This window comes from Pecten maximus, chromosome 9 (genome assembly GCF_902652985.1).
Source record: "Pecten maximus chromosome 9, xPecMax1.1, whole genome shotgun sequence".
In the NCBI taxonomy this organism is placed as follows: Eukaryota; Metazoa; Mollusca; class Bivalvia; order Pectinida; family Pectinidae; genus Pecten; species Pecten maximus.
The window spans coordinates 45,170,934-45,186,599 of NC_047023.1; the positions used below are offsets into that span (position 1 = coordinate 45,170,934).

The 15,666-nt window shown below is 36.4% G+C and overlaps 1 protein-coding gene across 8 annotated transcripts in view; it reads left to right on the forward strand.

Moving 5' to 3' along the window:
- LOC117334526 overlaps positions 1-15,666 on the forward strand; it is a 43,417-nt gene that overhangs the window by 8,622 nt on the left and 19,129 nt on the right. For 5 of the 8 annotated variants that reach the window (XM_033894204.1, XM_033894202.1, XM_033894208.1 and 2 more), the window contains 7 exons: positions 260-319; positions 1,325-1,489; positions 3,232-3,417; positions 3,822-4,007; positions 5,935-6,033; positions 6,659-6,787; positions 15,226-15,327. In XM_033894204.1, coding sequence (XP_033750095.1) covers positions 260-319; positions 1,325-1,489; positions 3,232-3,417; positions 3,822-4,007; positions 5,935-6,033; positions 6,659-6,787; positions 15,226-15,327 — 927 coding nt within the window. The remainder of the gene's footprint in view (positions 1-259; positions 320-1,324; positions 1,490-3,231; positions 3,418-3,821; positions 4,008-5,934; positions 6,034-6,658; positions 6,788-15,225; positions 15,328-15,666) is intronic. The other 3 variants (XM_033894205.1, XM_033894206.1, XM_033894210.1) reach the window with 3 other exon arrangements.

The following is a 15,666-nucleotide window of genomic DNA, read 5'->3' on the forward strand; positions in this document are numbered from 1 at the left end:
ATACTAAAGTTTATTAAATGGTAGATGAAGCTGAAAGTTTTCACTTTGCAGTCTTTCTGTTTGACTTGGGCGTAATTTCTTTTGGTGAATTACATTTTGATGATATAGATGTAGACCTGCTGAGTCATCAGAATTTCGATGTAAGAAGGTTACTGTATGTCCCTTATAATAACCCTGGAGCTACTGATGGAGATCAAATGGTATCCTACTTGTGAATATCACTGAATAGTAGCCATGTTTATTTTCATTTCTCCTTCAGGACCCTGCCATTGCTTTTGCAAAAAAAGGTTACAACATACTTCTGGAGAAACCGATGGCTGTGAGTATGATTTACCGTTTAATGTACATGAATTATGGCCACCGTTTACCTTGTAATTAAACCCTAATATAATTACCTTCTCTCATACTCCCAACATACAAAATACCAAAATCTCTTCATTTTGGTGATAGGTTTAGCTGTTCAGTGTGTCATTCAATACCCCAAACACTTACTGGACAAGACTCTTGCACATTCCCCTTAAGGTTACATGCTACATTTGATTTGTTATACTTTGTGCTTGTTATTTCCCCTTTAAAACATTTAATTGCTATTTTTGAAAAGTCAATTTTTTTCAATACAGCCATACTTGTGTAAGCCTTCTTATGTGTCATTATTATTGATTGATCTATAGGACTCCATTCATTGAGAAACTTAATCCTTGACCTCTAGGACAGAGTGAATTGAGAAATTTAATCCATGACCTCTAGGACAGAGTGAATTGAGAAACTTAATCCATGACCTCTAGGACAGAGTGAATTGAGAACTTTAATCCATGACCTCTAGGACAGAGTGAATTGAGAAATTTAATCCATGACCTCAAGGACAGAGTGAATTGAGAAATTTAATCCATGACCTCTAGGACAGTGTGAATTGAGAAATTTAATCCATGACCTCTAGGACAGAGTGAATTGAGAAATTTAATCCATGACCTCTAGGACAGAGTGAATTGAGAAATTTAATCCATGACCTCTAGGACAGAGTGAATTGAGAAATTTAATCCATGACCTCTAGGACAGAGTGAATTGAGAAATTTAATCCATGACCTCTAGGACAGTGTGAATTGAGAAATTTAATCCATGACCTCTAGGACAGAGTGAATTGAGAAATTTAATCCATGACCTCTAGGACAGAGTGAATTGAGAAATTTAATCCAGGACCTCTAGGACAGAGTGAATTGAGAAATTTAATCCATGACCTCTAGGACAGAGTGAATTGAGAAATTTAATCCAGGACCTCTAGGACAGAGTGAATTTTTCTGCTGATTTAATTATCTTGTTGGAACAGGTTAATGAAAAGGACTGTAGAGAAATTGTTACGACATGTAAAGAGAATGACGTTGCCTTGGCGATATGTCATGTGCTGAGGTATGCACCATGGGCAATTAAACTTCGGGAACTCATCGACAGTGGTGTCATTGGGGAAGTGGTCAACATCAACCATACAGAGCCTGTGAGTTCATCTTTTTTCAGGAATTTTGCTCCATATATCATCAGGTCCAACAATATATCATCAGATCAACCAATATATCATCAGGTCCAACAATATATCATCAGGTCCAACAATATATCATCAGGTCCAACAATATATCATCAGATCCAACAATATATCATTATTTCCTTAACAAAATCATTATCAATGCATATTTCAAAAGTCCAAATATATTCAAGTCAACACATATCATGCGTCAACCATTCTAATCAGTGTCCATACAATTATATCTATCAGGATCCAACATATATCATCAGTCAAAACTTAATCCATGGTCCCAATACATACAGGACAGTGTGATCTAGCAAATTAATCTCAGGTCCAAAATATGATCATGGTTGAAAATATATCATCATGACAATCTAGATCAGGTCAAATTGAGACAATTAATCACATGTCCACATAGATCATCAGTGATTCAACAATTATCATCCAGGTCCCAACAATGAATAGTCAAATTTAAAGTCCAACCATATCTAGGTCACAGATATAATAAAATTTAATCTAGCCTAACAATATAATAGGAAATTAATATCGGACCTCAGGACAAGAATTTGTATGCGATTTACAATATTCTCGTTGGCAACAGTATATGATCAGAGTGAAACAATATGTCTAGAAACAATATATCATCAGGTCCAACAATATATCATCAGGTCCAACAATATATCATCAGGTCCAACAATATATCGTCAGGTCCAACAATATATCATCAGGTCCAACAATATATCATCAGGTCCAACAATATATCATCAGGTCAACAACATATCATCAGATCCAACAATATATCATCAGATCCAACAATATATCATCAGGTCCAACAATATATCATCAGATCCAACAATATATCATCAGGTCCAACAATATATCATCAGGTCCAACAACATATCATCAGATCCAACAATGTATCATCAGATCCAACAATATATCATCAGGTCCAACAATATATCATCAGATCCAACAATATATCATCATCAGGTCCAACAATATATCATCAGATCCAACAATATATCATCAGGTCCAACAATATATCATCAAGGTCAAACAATATACCATCAGATCCAATAATATATCATCAGGTCTAACAATATATCATCAGGTCCAACAATATATCATCATCAGGTCCAACAATATATCATCAGGTCCAACAATATATCATCAGGTCCAACAATATATCATCAAGGTCAAACAATATACCATCAGATCCAAAAATATATCATCAAGGTCCAACAATATATCATCAGGTCCAACAATATATCATCAGGTCCAACAATATATCGTCAGATCCAACAATATATCATCAGGTCTAACAATATATCATCATTTCACCATTTAGATCAGTTGCTCAAAAAATACAACTCAAATTTGGTACCTAGTTAGAAATCTCAACCTTCATTTACAGAATATCTTCCAGAATTTATGGGCTATGGAAATCAGAGTGCTAGTAATCTTGATTTTAACAATTTGCGTCGACATCCGATTCTCAAAAACATCAATGTTATTTCAACCAAACCTGAATCATAGTTTCATTGTAGTATCTGAACACATCCAACTGATTTTCAGAATTTTACCTATTTCTCAATATTAAGTTTACCCAAGACATTGAAAATCCGACTGTCTAGACAAACAACGAAATGTTACATACGGGATACCACATATTTATTGTGATGTTTATTTAATGATAAACTGTTTTTATTGGAAAGGTTGGTTTCTGGCACTTTGCACATTCCTATGTTCGTGGTAACTGGCATAATGAAGCTAATAGTTCCAGTTCATTGTTAGCCAAATGTTGCCATGACGTTGACCTTATAAACTACTGGATGGCAGGACGACGCTGCACCAGTGTATCTTCATTTGGACATTTAAGTCACTTCAATAAGAAGAGCAAGGTGAGGTTACTTACTAGATATCACTTTGTCCTTCAGTATGTATCTATAATAATCTGCCTGGAATGTCTCTATCAAAGGGATTAACAGTTTATTCTGCAAAAAGCCAATGGACCTAAAGCCTAATAATTCAAAAGTTAAATAGGCCATTGACCTATCATTTGTTTATATTTCTGTAGAATTGTGATGGATATCAGTGGGTTTAGTGACAGGCCTGCGTTTATTACCGGGTAAATATGGTTTATACATAAATATAACCTGGCAATGATCTTTGTTCAAAACAATTAGTTTTTGACATTCACTCGAGCAGATTATTAGATACATGTTGGGTGATAAGACAGTGCCATCTGGTGAGTAAAGAGTTTGTAAGGATAAGGCCAGTAACTCGTTGTTGTACAATGTTGTAGGTAGGGTTCTGGCACTTTGCCCATTCCTTTGTGCGAGGGAACTGGAAGAGAGAAGACGAGAGTTCGTCTGCACTCTTACAAAAATGTTGTCATGACTTGGATCTTATTAATTATTGGATGCTGGGAAAGAAATGTTGCAGTGTGTCCTCTTTTGGGTGTCTCAGTCACTTCAATGTTGCAGATAAGGTTAGATTATTTCCATTTTTAGCTCACCTGGCCCTAAGGGCCAGTAAGCTTATGCCATGGCACATTGTCTCTCATCTGTCCATTAACATTTTCTTTAAATCGCTACTAGTCAAAAAGCCCTGAATGGATTTGAACCAAATTAATTCAGAACAATTCTAGGGGAAAGGGGAACAGATTTGACATAAATGGTGACTCAGTCCCCTCTGGGACAAGAGGGATGGGTCAAATAGTGGAAATAGGGGAAAGTCCTTTAAATCACTACTAGTCATAAAGTACCGAATAGATTTTAACCAAATTTGGTCAGAAACTTCCTTGGGGGAAGTTGCACATATTTTGCATTTGCATAAAGGATGACTCTGACCCCCTGGGACAAGAGTGGCAGAGCCCAATAGAAGTAAGTCCTTTTAATCTTATATACTTGTTATACGTGTTTAATTTCCCTAGTTCAGTAAACATGTTTTATGATGTATGGGTTACAGTATACTCAATCTTATTCTTAAATATTTTTATTGCCTGCTCAACTACAAACGGAGGTTTTACCCTTTAAAACCTGTAGTTTACTTCAATCCCCATATTTTCATGAACAAATATTTAGCAAATAAAGCTACACAAAAAATGGCACATTCCACAAATTATTATAATTCAGCCAAGCACCCTCCCAGTGGAGCAACCTCTTTTTCTCACATACCTTTGTAATTCAGTGACATTTGTAATTCAGTGACATTTGTAATTCAGTGTTTGGTAGCCTCTCTTTCTGTTGTTGAATTCAAAATGACTGCCCTGATTGAGAAATTATCTTCTTTGGTGATTCACACTTAAAAGTAGAAATAAATGTGGTGTTACCCAATGTGCTGCCTGCATGATCTCCGACACAGAAACTCAAATTAAGTACATGAAAGTACACAAAAGAGAATTGATATGACTGACCTTCACAACTTCTTACAAAGTTTTAATTGGAAACGACACCAAAGCTAAACCATGGATTTAAACTCTGGTAGAGTGGCATATTGAGGATTGATGGCAAACTTCTTACACCAGAACAACTTGTTGAGCCTTACTGTAAAACCTGCCTTTTAAAGTAGAAGGTCAACGCTACACTCTGATTGCATGTTCAACTTGTCGAGATAATCTTTGTTGACAGTTTTTTTCCACAAGTCAGAACATTATTAGGTTGGGGCGATGTTTGATGACCTTTTTTCTGTGTCAGTTGTTTTTTTTTGTTCTGAAAAGTAAGCTGTATAGGATACTTGCTATAAGTTATACTGCTGATCCGGAAAACCAGTAAAGTATACTGCTGATCTGGAAAACCTGTAAAGTATACGTCTGATCTGGAAAACCAGTAAAGTATACTGCTGATCTGGAAAACCAGTAAAGTATACAGCTGATCTGGAAAACCAGTAAAGTATACGTCTGATCTGGAAAACCAGTAAAGTATACAGCTGATCTGGAAAACCAGTAAAGTATACAGCTGATCTGGAAAACCAGTAAAGTATACGTCTGATCTGGAAAACCAGTAAAGTATACAGCTGATCTGGAAAACCAGTAAAGTATACAGCTGATCTGGAAAACCAGTAAAGTATACAGCTGATCTGGAAAACCAGTAAAATAAACGTAAACGTAAATGCCAGTGTGTGTATGAATAAAAAGGTTTCATGAAGCTGCATTTTATTTACATATTTACATCAGAAGTGTTGGCAGTTTTAGAGATTTGCCTATTAGTTGTGTAGTTGGCCTGTTGTTTACATATTTACATGAGACGTGTTGGCAGTTTTAGAGATTTGCCTATTGGTTGGTGTAGTTGGCCTGTTGTTATTTGCTCCTCTCCACTTCCCACTTCTAGGGTTTCTAACTCATTGGCCTTGTTTGAACTTTCTATTTTTGATCTTTATGTTCCATGTCCTGATGTATTGTGTGTTGCCATCCTTAGCCTCCAGGAGCAGCTAGTCGCTGTACAGAATGTCCATCTCACATAGAGTCCAAGTGTCCCTATTCAGCTAAAAAGATTTATCTAGACCAGATTAAACAGGTAAGAATCCTAACAGATCAGTTTGATACTACACATATGATATTATAAAGCAAATGTAGCTGGAATGGGATGATGAAATCTGCACTTTAGTAGTCAGATAGTCTGTAGCCAAATGAAATGCCCTTTTTTTCAAAAAAGGAGTGCAAGTGACCTATATATTTGGTAAACTTTTCATTAAAAGGTTTGAATTATTTACGATTATCTTTTAGATTTTTCAGATGCTGAATGAAATGATACACTAAATAGTTTTATATAAACAATGTGATTCTAGACACTAAATAGTTTTATGTACACAATATGATTCAAAAGATCTTTTTTGTTTGATTCTAGACACTAAATAGTTTTATATACACAATATGATTCTAAAGATCTTTTTTGTTTGATTCTAGACACTAAATAGTTCTATATACACAATATGATTCTTAAGATTTTTTGTTTGTTTGATTCTAGACACTAAATAATTTTATATACACATGTGATTCTAAAGATCTTTTTTGTTTGATTCTAGACACTAAATAGTTTTATATACACATGTGATTCTAAAGATCTTTTTTGTTTGATTCTAGACACTAAATAGTTTTATATACACAATATGATTCTAGAGATCTTTTTTGTTTGATTCTAGGGAGACGTAGATTTCCCTGTTTGTGTGATTGCAGAGAAGCCGACCCTAGAGAGTGTTACAACAGCGCTCAAAACTGGTCCTTACGGTGTGTGTGTGTATGACAATGACAACGACGTAATGTCCAATCAGGTACATGGGGAGTGATGTGACAGGTCTTCATTAGGGTGCGGTGTACAGTGTGTTGTATACTGTGGAGTACAGTGTGTTGTATACTGTGGAGTACAGAGTGTTGTATACTGTGGAGTACAGAGTGTTGTATACTGTGGAGTACAGAGTGTTGTATACTGTGGAGTACAGTGTGTGGTATACTGTAGAGTACAGAGTGTTGTATACTGTGGAGTACAGAGTGTTGTATACTGTGGAGTACAGTGTGTGGTATACTGTGGAGTACAGAGTGTTGTATACTGTGGAGTACAGAGTGTTGTATACTGTGGAGTACAGTGTGTTGTATACTGTAGAGTACAGAGTGTTGTATACTGTGGAGTACAGAGTGTTGTATACTGTGGAGTACAGAGTGTTGTATACTGTGGAGTACAGAGTGTTGTATACTGTGGAGTACAGTGTGTTGTATACTGTGGAGTACAGAGAGTTGTATACTGTGGAGTACAGGGTGTTGTATACTGTGGAGTACAGAGTGTTGTATACTGTGGAGTACAGTGTGTTGTATACTGTGGAGTACAGAGTGTTGTATACTGTGGAGTACAGTGTGTTGTATACTGTGGAGTACAGAGTGTTGTATACTGTAGAGTACAGTGTGTTGTATACTGTGGAGTACAGAGTGTTGTATACTGTGGTGTACAGAGTGTTGTATACTGTGGAGTACAGTGTTGTATACTGTGGAGTACAGTGTGTTGTATACTGTGGAGTACAGTGTGTTGTATACTGTGGAGTACAGAGTGTTGTATACTGTGGAGTACAGTGTGTTGTATACTGTGGAGTACAGAGTGTTGTATACTGTGGAGTACAGAATGTTGTATACTGTGGAGTACAGAGTGTTGTATACTGTGGAGTACAGTGTGTTGTATACTGTGGAGTACAGAGTGTTGTATACTGTGGAGTACAGAGAGTTGTATACTGTGGAGTACAGAGTGTGGTATACTGTGGAGTACAGAGTGTGGTATACTGTGGAGTACAGAGTGTTGTATACTGTGGAGTACAGAGTGTTGTATACTGTGGAGTACAGAGTGTTGTATACTGTGGAGTACAGTGTTGTATACTGTGGAGTACAGAGTGTTGTATACTGTGGTGTACAGAGTGTTGTATACTGTGGAGTACAGTGTGTTGTATACTGTGGAGTACAGAGAGTTGTATACTGTGGAGTACAGAGTGTTGTATACTGTGGAGTACAGAGTGTTGTATACTGTGGAGTACAGTGTGTTGTATACTGTGGAGTACAGAGTGTTGTATACTGTGGAGTACAGAGTGTTGTATACTGTGGTGTACAGAGTGTTGTATACTGTGGAGTACAGTGTGTTGTATACTGTGGAGTACAGAGAGTTGTATACTGTGGAGTACAGAGAGTTGTATACTGTGGAGTACAGAGTGTTGTATACTGTGGAGTACAGTGTGTTGTATACTGTGGAGTACAGAGTGTTGTATACTGTTGAGTACAAAGTGTTGTATACTGTGGAGTACAGAGTGTGGTATACTGTGGAGTACAGAGTGTTGTATACTGTGGAGTACAGAGTGTTGTATACTGTGGAGTACAGAGTGTGGTATACTGTGGAGTACAGTGTGTTGTATACTGTGGAGTACAGAGTGTGGTATACTGTGGAGTACAGTGTGTTGTATACTGTGGAGTACAGAGTGTTGTATACTGTGGAGTACAGAGTGTTGTATACTGTGGAGTACAGAGTGTGGTATACTGTGGAGTACAGAGTGTGGTATACTGTGGAGTACAGTGTGTTGTATACTGTAGAGTACAGTGTGTTGTATACTGTGGAGTACAGTGTGTTGTATACTGTGGAGTACAGAGTGTTGTATACTGTGGAGTACAGTGTTGTATACTGTGGAGTACAGAGTGTTGTATACTGTGGAGTACAGAGTGTGGTATACTGTGGAGTACAGAGTGTGGTATACTGTGGAGTACAGTGTGTGGTATACTGTGGAGTACAGAGTGTTGTATACTGTGGAGTACAGTGTTGTATACTGTGGAGTACAGAGAGTTGTATACTGTTGAGTACAAAGTGTTGTATACTGTGGAGTACAGTGTGTTGTATACTGTGGAGTACAAAGTGTTGTATACTGTGGAGTACAGAGTGTTGTATACTGTAGAGTACAGTGTGTTGTATACTGTGGAGTACAGAGTGTTGTATACTGTGAAGTACAGTGTGTGGTATACTGTGGAGTACAGAGTGTTGTATACTGTGGAGTACAGAGTGTTGTATACTGTGAAGTACAGTGTGTGGTATACTGTGGAGTACAGAGTGTTGTATACTGTGGAGTACAGAGTGTTGTATACTGTGGAGTACAGTGTGTTGTATACTGTGGAGTACAGAGTGTTGTATACTGTGGAGTACAGAGTGTGGTATACTGTGGAGTACAGAGTGTTGTATACTGTAGAGTACAGTGTGTTGTATACTGTGGAGTACAGAGTGTTGTATACTGTGGAGTACAGAGTGTTGTATACTGTGGAGTACAGAGTGTTGTATACTGTGGAGTACAGAGTGTTGTATACTGTGGAGTACAGTGTTGTATACTGTGGAGTACAGAGTGTGGTATACTGTGGAGTACAGAGTGTGGTATACTGTGGAGTACAGTGTGTGGTATACTGTGGAGTACAGAGTGTTGTATACTGTGGAGTACAGAGAGTTGTATACTGTGGAGTACAGAGTGTTGTATACTGTGGAGTACAATGTGTTGTATACTGTGGAGTACAGAGTGTTGTATACTGTGGAGTACAGAGAGTTGTATACTGTGGAGTACAGAGTGTTGTATACTGTGGAGTACAGTGTTGTATACTGTGGAGTACAGAGAGTTGTATACTGTGGAGTACAGAGTGTGGTATACTGTGGAGTACAGTGTGTTGTATACTGTGGAGTACAGAGTGTTGTATACTGTGGAGTACAGAGTGTGGTATACTGTGGAGTACAGTGTGTTGTATACTGTGGAGTACAGAGAGTTGTATACTGTGGAGTACAGAGTGTGGTATACTGTGGAGTACAGTGTGTTGTATACTGTGGAGTACAGAGTGTTGTATACTGTGGAGTACAGAGTGTTGTATACTGTGGAGTACAGAGTGTTGTATACTGTGGAGTACAGTGTTGTATACTGTGGAGTACAGAGTGTTGTATACTGTGGAGTACAGAGTGTGGTATACTGTGGAGTACAGTGTTGTATACTGTGGAGTACAGAGTGTTGTATACTGTGGAGTACAGAGTGTTGTATACTGTGGAGTACAGAGTGTTGTATACTGTGGAGTACAGAGTGTTGTATACTGTGGAGTACAGAGTGTTGTATACTGTGGAGTACAGAGTGTTGTATACTGTGGAGTACAGAGTGTTGTATACTGTGGAGTACAGTGTGTTGTATACTGTGGAGTACAGAGTGTTGTATACTGTGGAGTACAGTGTTGTATACTGTGGAGTACAGAGTGTTGTATACTGTGGAGTACAGAGTGTGGTATACTGTGGAGTACAGAGTGTGGTATACTGTGGAGTACAGTGTGTGGTATACTGTGGAGTACAGAGTGTTGTATACTGTGGAGTACAGAGAGTTGTATACTGTGGAGTACAGAGTGTTGTATACTGTGGAGTACAGAGTGTTGTATACTGTGGAGTACAGAGTGTTGTATACTGTGGAGTACAGAGTGTGGTATACTGTGGAGTACAGAGTGTGGTATACTGTGGAGTACAGAGTGTTGTATACTGTGGAGTACAGTGTTGTATACTGTGGAGTACAGAGAGTTGTATACTGTGGAGTACAGAGTGTTGTATACTGTGGTGTACAGAGTGTTGTATACTGTGGAGTACAGAGTGTTGTATACTGTTGAGTACAAAGTGTTGTATACTGTGGAGTACAGAGTGTTGTATACTGTGGAGTACAGTGTGTTGTATACTGTGGAGTACTGAGTGTTGTATACTGTGGAGTACAGAGAGTTGTATACTGTGGAGTACAGTGTGTTGTATACTGTGGAGTACAGTATGTTGTATACTGTGGAGTACAGAGTGTTGTATACTGTGGAGTACAGAGTGTTGTATACTGTGGAGTACAGAGTGTTGTATACTGTGGAGTACAGTGTGTTGTATACTGTGGAGTACTGAGTGTTGTATACTGTGGAGTACAGAGTGTTGTATACTGTGGAGTACAGAGAGTTGTATACTGTGGAGTACAGAGTGTGGTATACTGTGGAGTATACAGAGTGTTGTATACTGTGGAGTACAGAGTGTTGTATACTGTGGAGTACAGAGTGTGGTATACTGTGGAGTACAGAGTGTTATATACAACACACTGTACTCCACAGGTTGTCTGTCTATATGTTCAGTATTTAGTTAAGGTTGTCTGTCCATACATTCAGTATTAAGTTAAGGTTGTCTGTCCATCTGTTCAGTATTTAGTTAAGGTTGTCTGTCCATACATTCAGTATTTAGTTAAGGTTGTCTGTCCATATGATCAGTACTTAGTTAAGGTTGTCTGTCCATACGTCCAGTATTTAGTTAAGGTTGCCAGTCCATCTGTTCAATACTTAGTTAAGGTTGTCTGTCCATCCATTCAGTATTTAGTTAAGGTTGTCTGTCCATATGATCAGTACTTAGTTAAGGTTGTCTGTCCATACGTTCAGTATTTAGTTAAGGTTGTCAGTCCATCTGTTCAGTACATGTACTTAGTTAAGGTTGCCTGTCCATACATTCAGTATTTAGTTAAGGTTGTCTGTCCATACATTCAGTATTAAGTTAAGGTTGTCTGTCTATACATTCAGTATTTAGTTAAGGTTGTCTCTCCATCTGTTCAATACTTAGTTAAGGTTGTCTGTCCATACATTCAGTATTTAGTTAAGGTTGTCTGTCCATACGTTCAGTATTTAGTTAAGGTTGTCTGTCCATACGTTCAGTATTTAGTTAAGGTTGTCTGTCCATACGTTCAGTATTTAGTTAAGGTTGTCTGTCTATACATTCAGTATTTAGTTAAGGTTGTCTCTCCATCTGTTCAATACTTAGTTAAGGTTGTCTGTCCATACGTTCAGTATTTAGTTAAGGTTGTCTGTCCATACATTCAGTATTTAGTTAAGGTTGTCTGTCCATACGTTCAGTATTTAGTTAAGGTTGTCTGTCAATACGTTCAGTATTTAGTTAAGGTTGTCTGTCCATACGTTCAGTATTTAGTTAAGGTTGTCTCTCCATCTGTTCAATACTTAGTTAAGGTTGTCAGTCCATACGTTCAGTATTTAGTTAAGGTTGTCTGTCCATCTGTTCAATACTTAGTTAAGGTTGTCTCTCCATCTGTTCAGTATTTAGTTAAGGTTGTCTCTCCATCTGTTCAATACTTAGTTAAGGTTGTCTGTCCATACATTCAGTATTTAGTTAAGGTTGTCTGTCCATACGTTCAGTATTTAGTTAAGGTTGTCTGTCCATACATTCAGTATTTAGTTAAGGTTGTCTGTCCATACATTCAGTATTAAGTTAAGGTTGTCTGTCCATACATTCAGTATTTAGTTAAGGTTGTCTGTCCATACGTTCAGTATTTAGTTAAGGTTGTCTGTCCATCTGTTCAGTATTTAGTTAAGGTTGTCTGTCCATACGTTCAGTATTAAGTTAAGGTTGTCTGTCTATACATTCAGTATTTAGTTAAGGTTGTCTCTCCATCTGTTCAATACTTAGTTAAGGTTGTCTGTCCATACATTCAGTATTTAGTTAAGGTTGTCTGTCCATACGTTCAGTATTAAGTTAAGGTTGTCTGTCCATACGTTCAGTATTTAGTTAAGGTTGTCTGTCCATACATTCAGTATTTAGTTAAGGTTGTCTGTCTGTCCATTTGGTATTTAGTTAAGGTTTGTATGTCGATCTGTTCAGTATTTAGGTAAGGTTGTCTGTCCATATGTTCAGTATTTAGTTAAGGTTGTCTGTCCATACGTTCAGTATTAAGTTAAGGTTGTCTGTCCATACGTTCAGTATTAAGTTAAGATTGTCTGTCTATACGTTCAGTATTAAGTTAAGGTTGTCTGTCCATACATTCAGTATTTAGTTAAGGTTGTCTGTCTATACATTCTGTATTAAGTTAAGGTTGTCTGTCCATCAAAGGTTGTCTGTCCATACGTTCAGTATTTAGTTAAGGTTGTCTGTCTATACATTCTGTATTAAGTTAAGGTTGTCTGTCCATATGTTCAGTATTTAGTTAAGGTTGTCTGTCCATCTGTTCAGTATTTAGTTAAGGTTGTCAGTCCATCTGTTCAGTATTTAGTTAAGGTTGTCTGTCCATATGTTCAATACTTAGTTAAGGTTGTCAGTCCATCTGTTCAATACTTAGTTAAGGTTGTCTGTCCATACATTCAGTATTTAGTTAAGGTTGTCTGTCCATATGTTCAGTATTTAGTTAAGGTTGTCTGTCTATACATTTGGTATTTAGTTAAGGTTGTCTGTCCATACGTTCAGTATTTAGTTAAGGTTGTCTGTCCATATGTTCAGTATTTAGTTAAGGTTGTCTGTCCATACGTCCAGTATTTAGTTAAGGTTGTCTGTCCATATGTTCAGTATTTAGTTAAGGTTGTCTGTCCATACATTCAGTATTTAGTTAAGGTTGTCTGTCTATACGTTCAGTATTTGGTTAAGGTTGTCTGTCTGTCTATTTGGTATTTAGTTAAGGTTTGTATGTTCAGTATTTAGTTAAGGTCTGTATGTTCAGTATTTAGTTAAGGTTTGTATGTTCAGTATTTAGTTAAGGTTTGTATGTTCAGTATTTAGTTAAGGTCTGTATGTTCAGTATTTAGTTAAGGTCTGTATGTTCAGTATTTAGTTAAGGTCTGTATGTTCATTATTTGGTTAAGGTTGTCTGTCTGTCTATTTGGTATTTAGTTAAGGTTTGTATGTTCAGTATTTAGTTAAGGTCTGTATGTTCAGTATTTAGTTAAGGTTTTTATGTTCAGTATTTAGTTAAGGTCTGTATGTTCAGTATTTAGTTAAGGTCTGTATGTTCAGTATTTAGTAAAGGTCTGTATGTTCAGTATTTAGTTAAGGTTTGTATGTTCAGTATTTAGTTAAGGTTTGTATGTTCAGTATTTAGTTAAGGTTTGTATGTTCAGTATTTAGTTAAGGTCTGTATGTTCAGTATTTAGTTAAGGTCTGTATGTTCAGTATTTAGTTAAGGTCTGTATGTTCATTATTTGGTTAAGGTTGTCTGTCTGTCTATTTGGTATTTAGTTAAGGTTTGTATGTTCAGTATTTAGTTAAGGTCTGTATGTTCAGTATTTAGTTAAGGTTTGTATGTTCAGTATTTAGTTAAGGTCTGTATGTTCAGTATTTAGTTAAGGTTTGTATGTTCAGTATTTAGTTAAGGTTTTTATGTTCAGTATTTAGTTAAGGTCTGTATGTTCAGTATTTAGTTAAGGTCTGTATGTTCAGTATTTAGTAAAGGTCTGTATGTTCAGTATTTAGTTAAGGTTTGTATGTTCAGTATTTAGTTAAGGTTTGTATGTTCAGTATTTAGTTAAGGTCTGTATGTTCAGTATTTAGTTAAGGTCTGTATGTTCAGTATTTAGTTAAGGTCTGTATGTTCAGTATTTAGTTAAGGTCTGTATGTTCATTATTTAGTTAAGGTCTGTATGTTCATTATTTAGTTAAGGTCTGTATGTTCAGTATTTAGTTAAGGTTTGTATGTTCAGTATTTAGTTAAGGTCTGTATGTTCAGTATTTAGTTAAGGTTTGTATGTTCAGTATTTAGTTAAGGTTTTTATGTTCAGTATTTAGTTAAGGTCTGTATGTTCAGTATTTAGTTAAGGTCTGTATGTTCAGTATTTAGTAAAGGTCTGTATGTTCAGTATTTAGTTAAGGTTTGTATGTTCAGTATTTAGTTAAGGTTTGTATGTTCAGTATTTAGTTAAGGTCTGTATGTTCAGTATTTAGTTAAGGTCTGTATGTTCAGTATTTAGTTAAGGTCTGTATGTTCAGTATTTAGTTAAGGTCTGTATGTTCATTATTTAGTTAAGGTCTGTATGTTCATTATTTAGTTAAGGTCTGTATGTTCATTATTTAGTTAAGGTCTGTATGTTCAGTATTTAGTTAAGGTCTGTATGTTCAGTATTTAGTTAAGGTCTGTATGTTCAGTATTTAGTTAAGGTTTGTATGTTCAGTATTTAGTTAAAGTCTGTATGTTCATTATTTAGTTAAGGTTTGTATGTTCAGTATTTAGTTAAGGTCTGTATGTTCAGTATTTAGTTAAGGTCTGTATGTTCATTATTTAGTTAAGGTCTGTATGTTCAGTATTTAGTTAAGGTTGTCTGTCTGTCCATTTGTATTTGGTTAAGGTTGTCTGTCTGTCCATTTGTATTTGGTTAAGGTTGTCTGTCTGTCCTTTTGATATAATATCTTGTACCACTTCTATAATGTGTATATAACCCTATAACCTCTAATCTCCAGGTGGTCAACATGCAATTTGAGGGCGGAGCTACGGCCACTCTAACCATGATGGCTTTCACCAAATCTGTCTGTACACGAGAGGTCAAGGTCTATGGAACAAAGGTTTATAGCTTCACATTATTTCACAAGTTACCACAAACTATTATCTTATTTTACAAGTAACCACAAATAATCACATTATTTCCCAAGTAACCACAAATAATCACATTACTTAACAAGTAACCACAAATAATCACATTACTTCACAAGTAACCACAAATAATCACATTACTTCACAAGTAACCACAAATAATCACATTACTTCACAAGTAACCACAAATAATCACATTACTTCACAAGTAACCACAAATAATCACATTACTTCACAAGTAACCACAAATAATCACATTACTTCACAAGTAACCACAAATAATCACATTACTTCACAAGTAACCACAAATA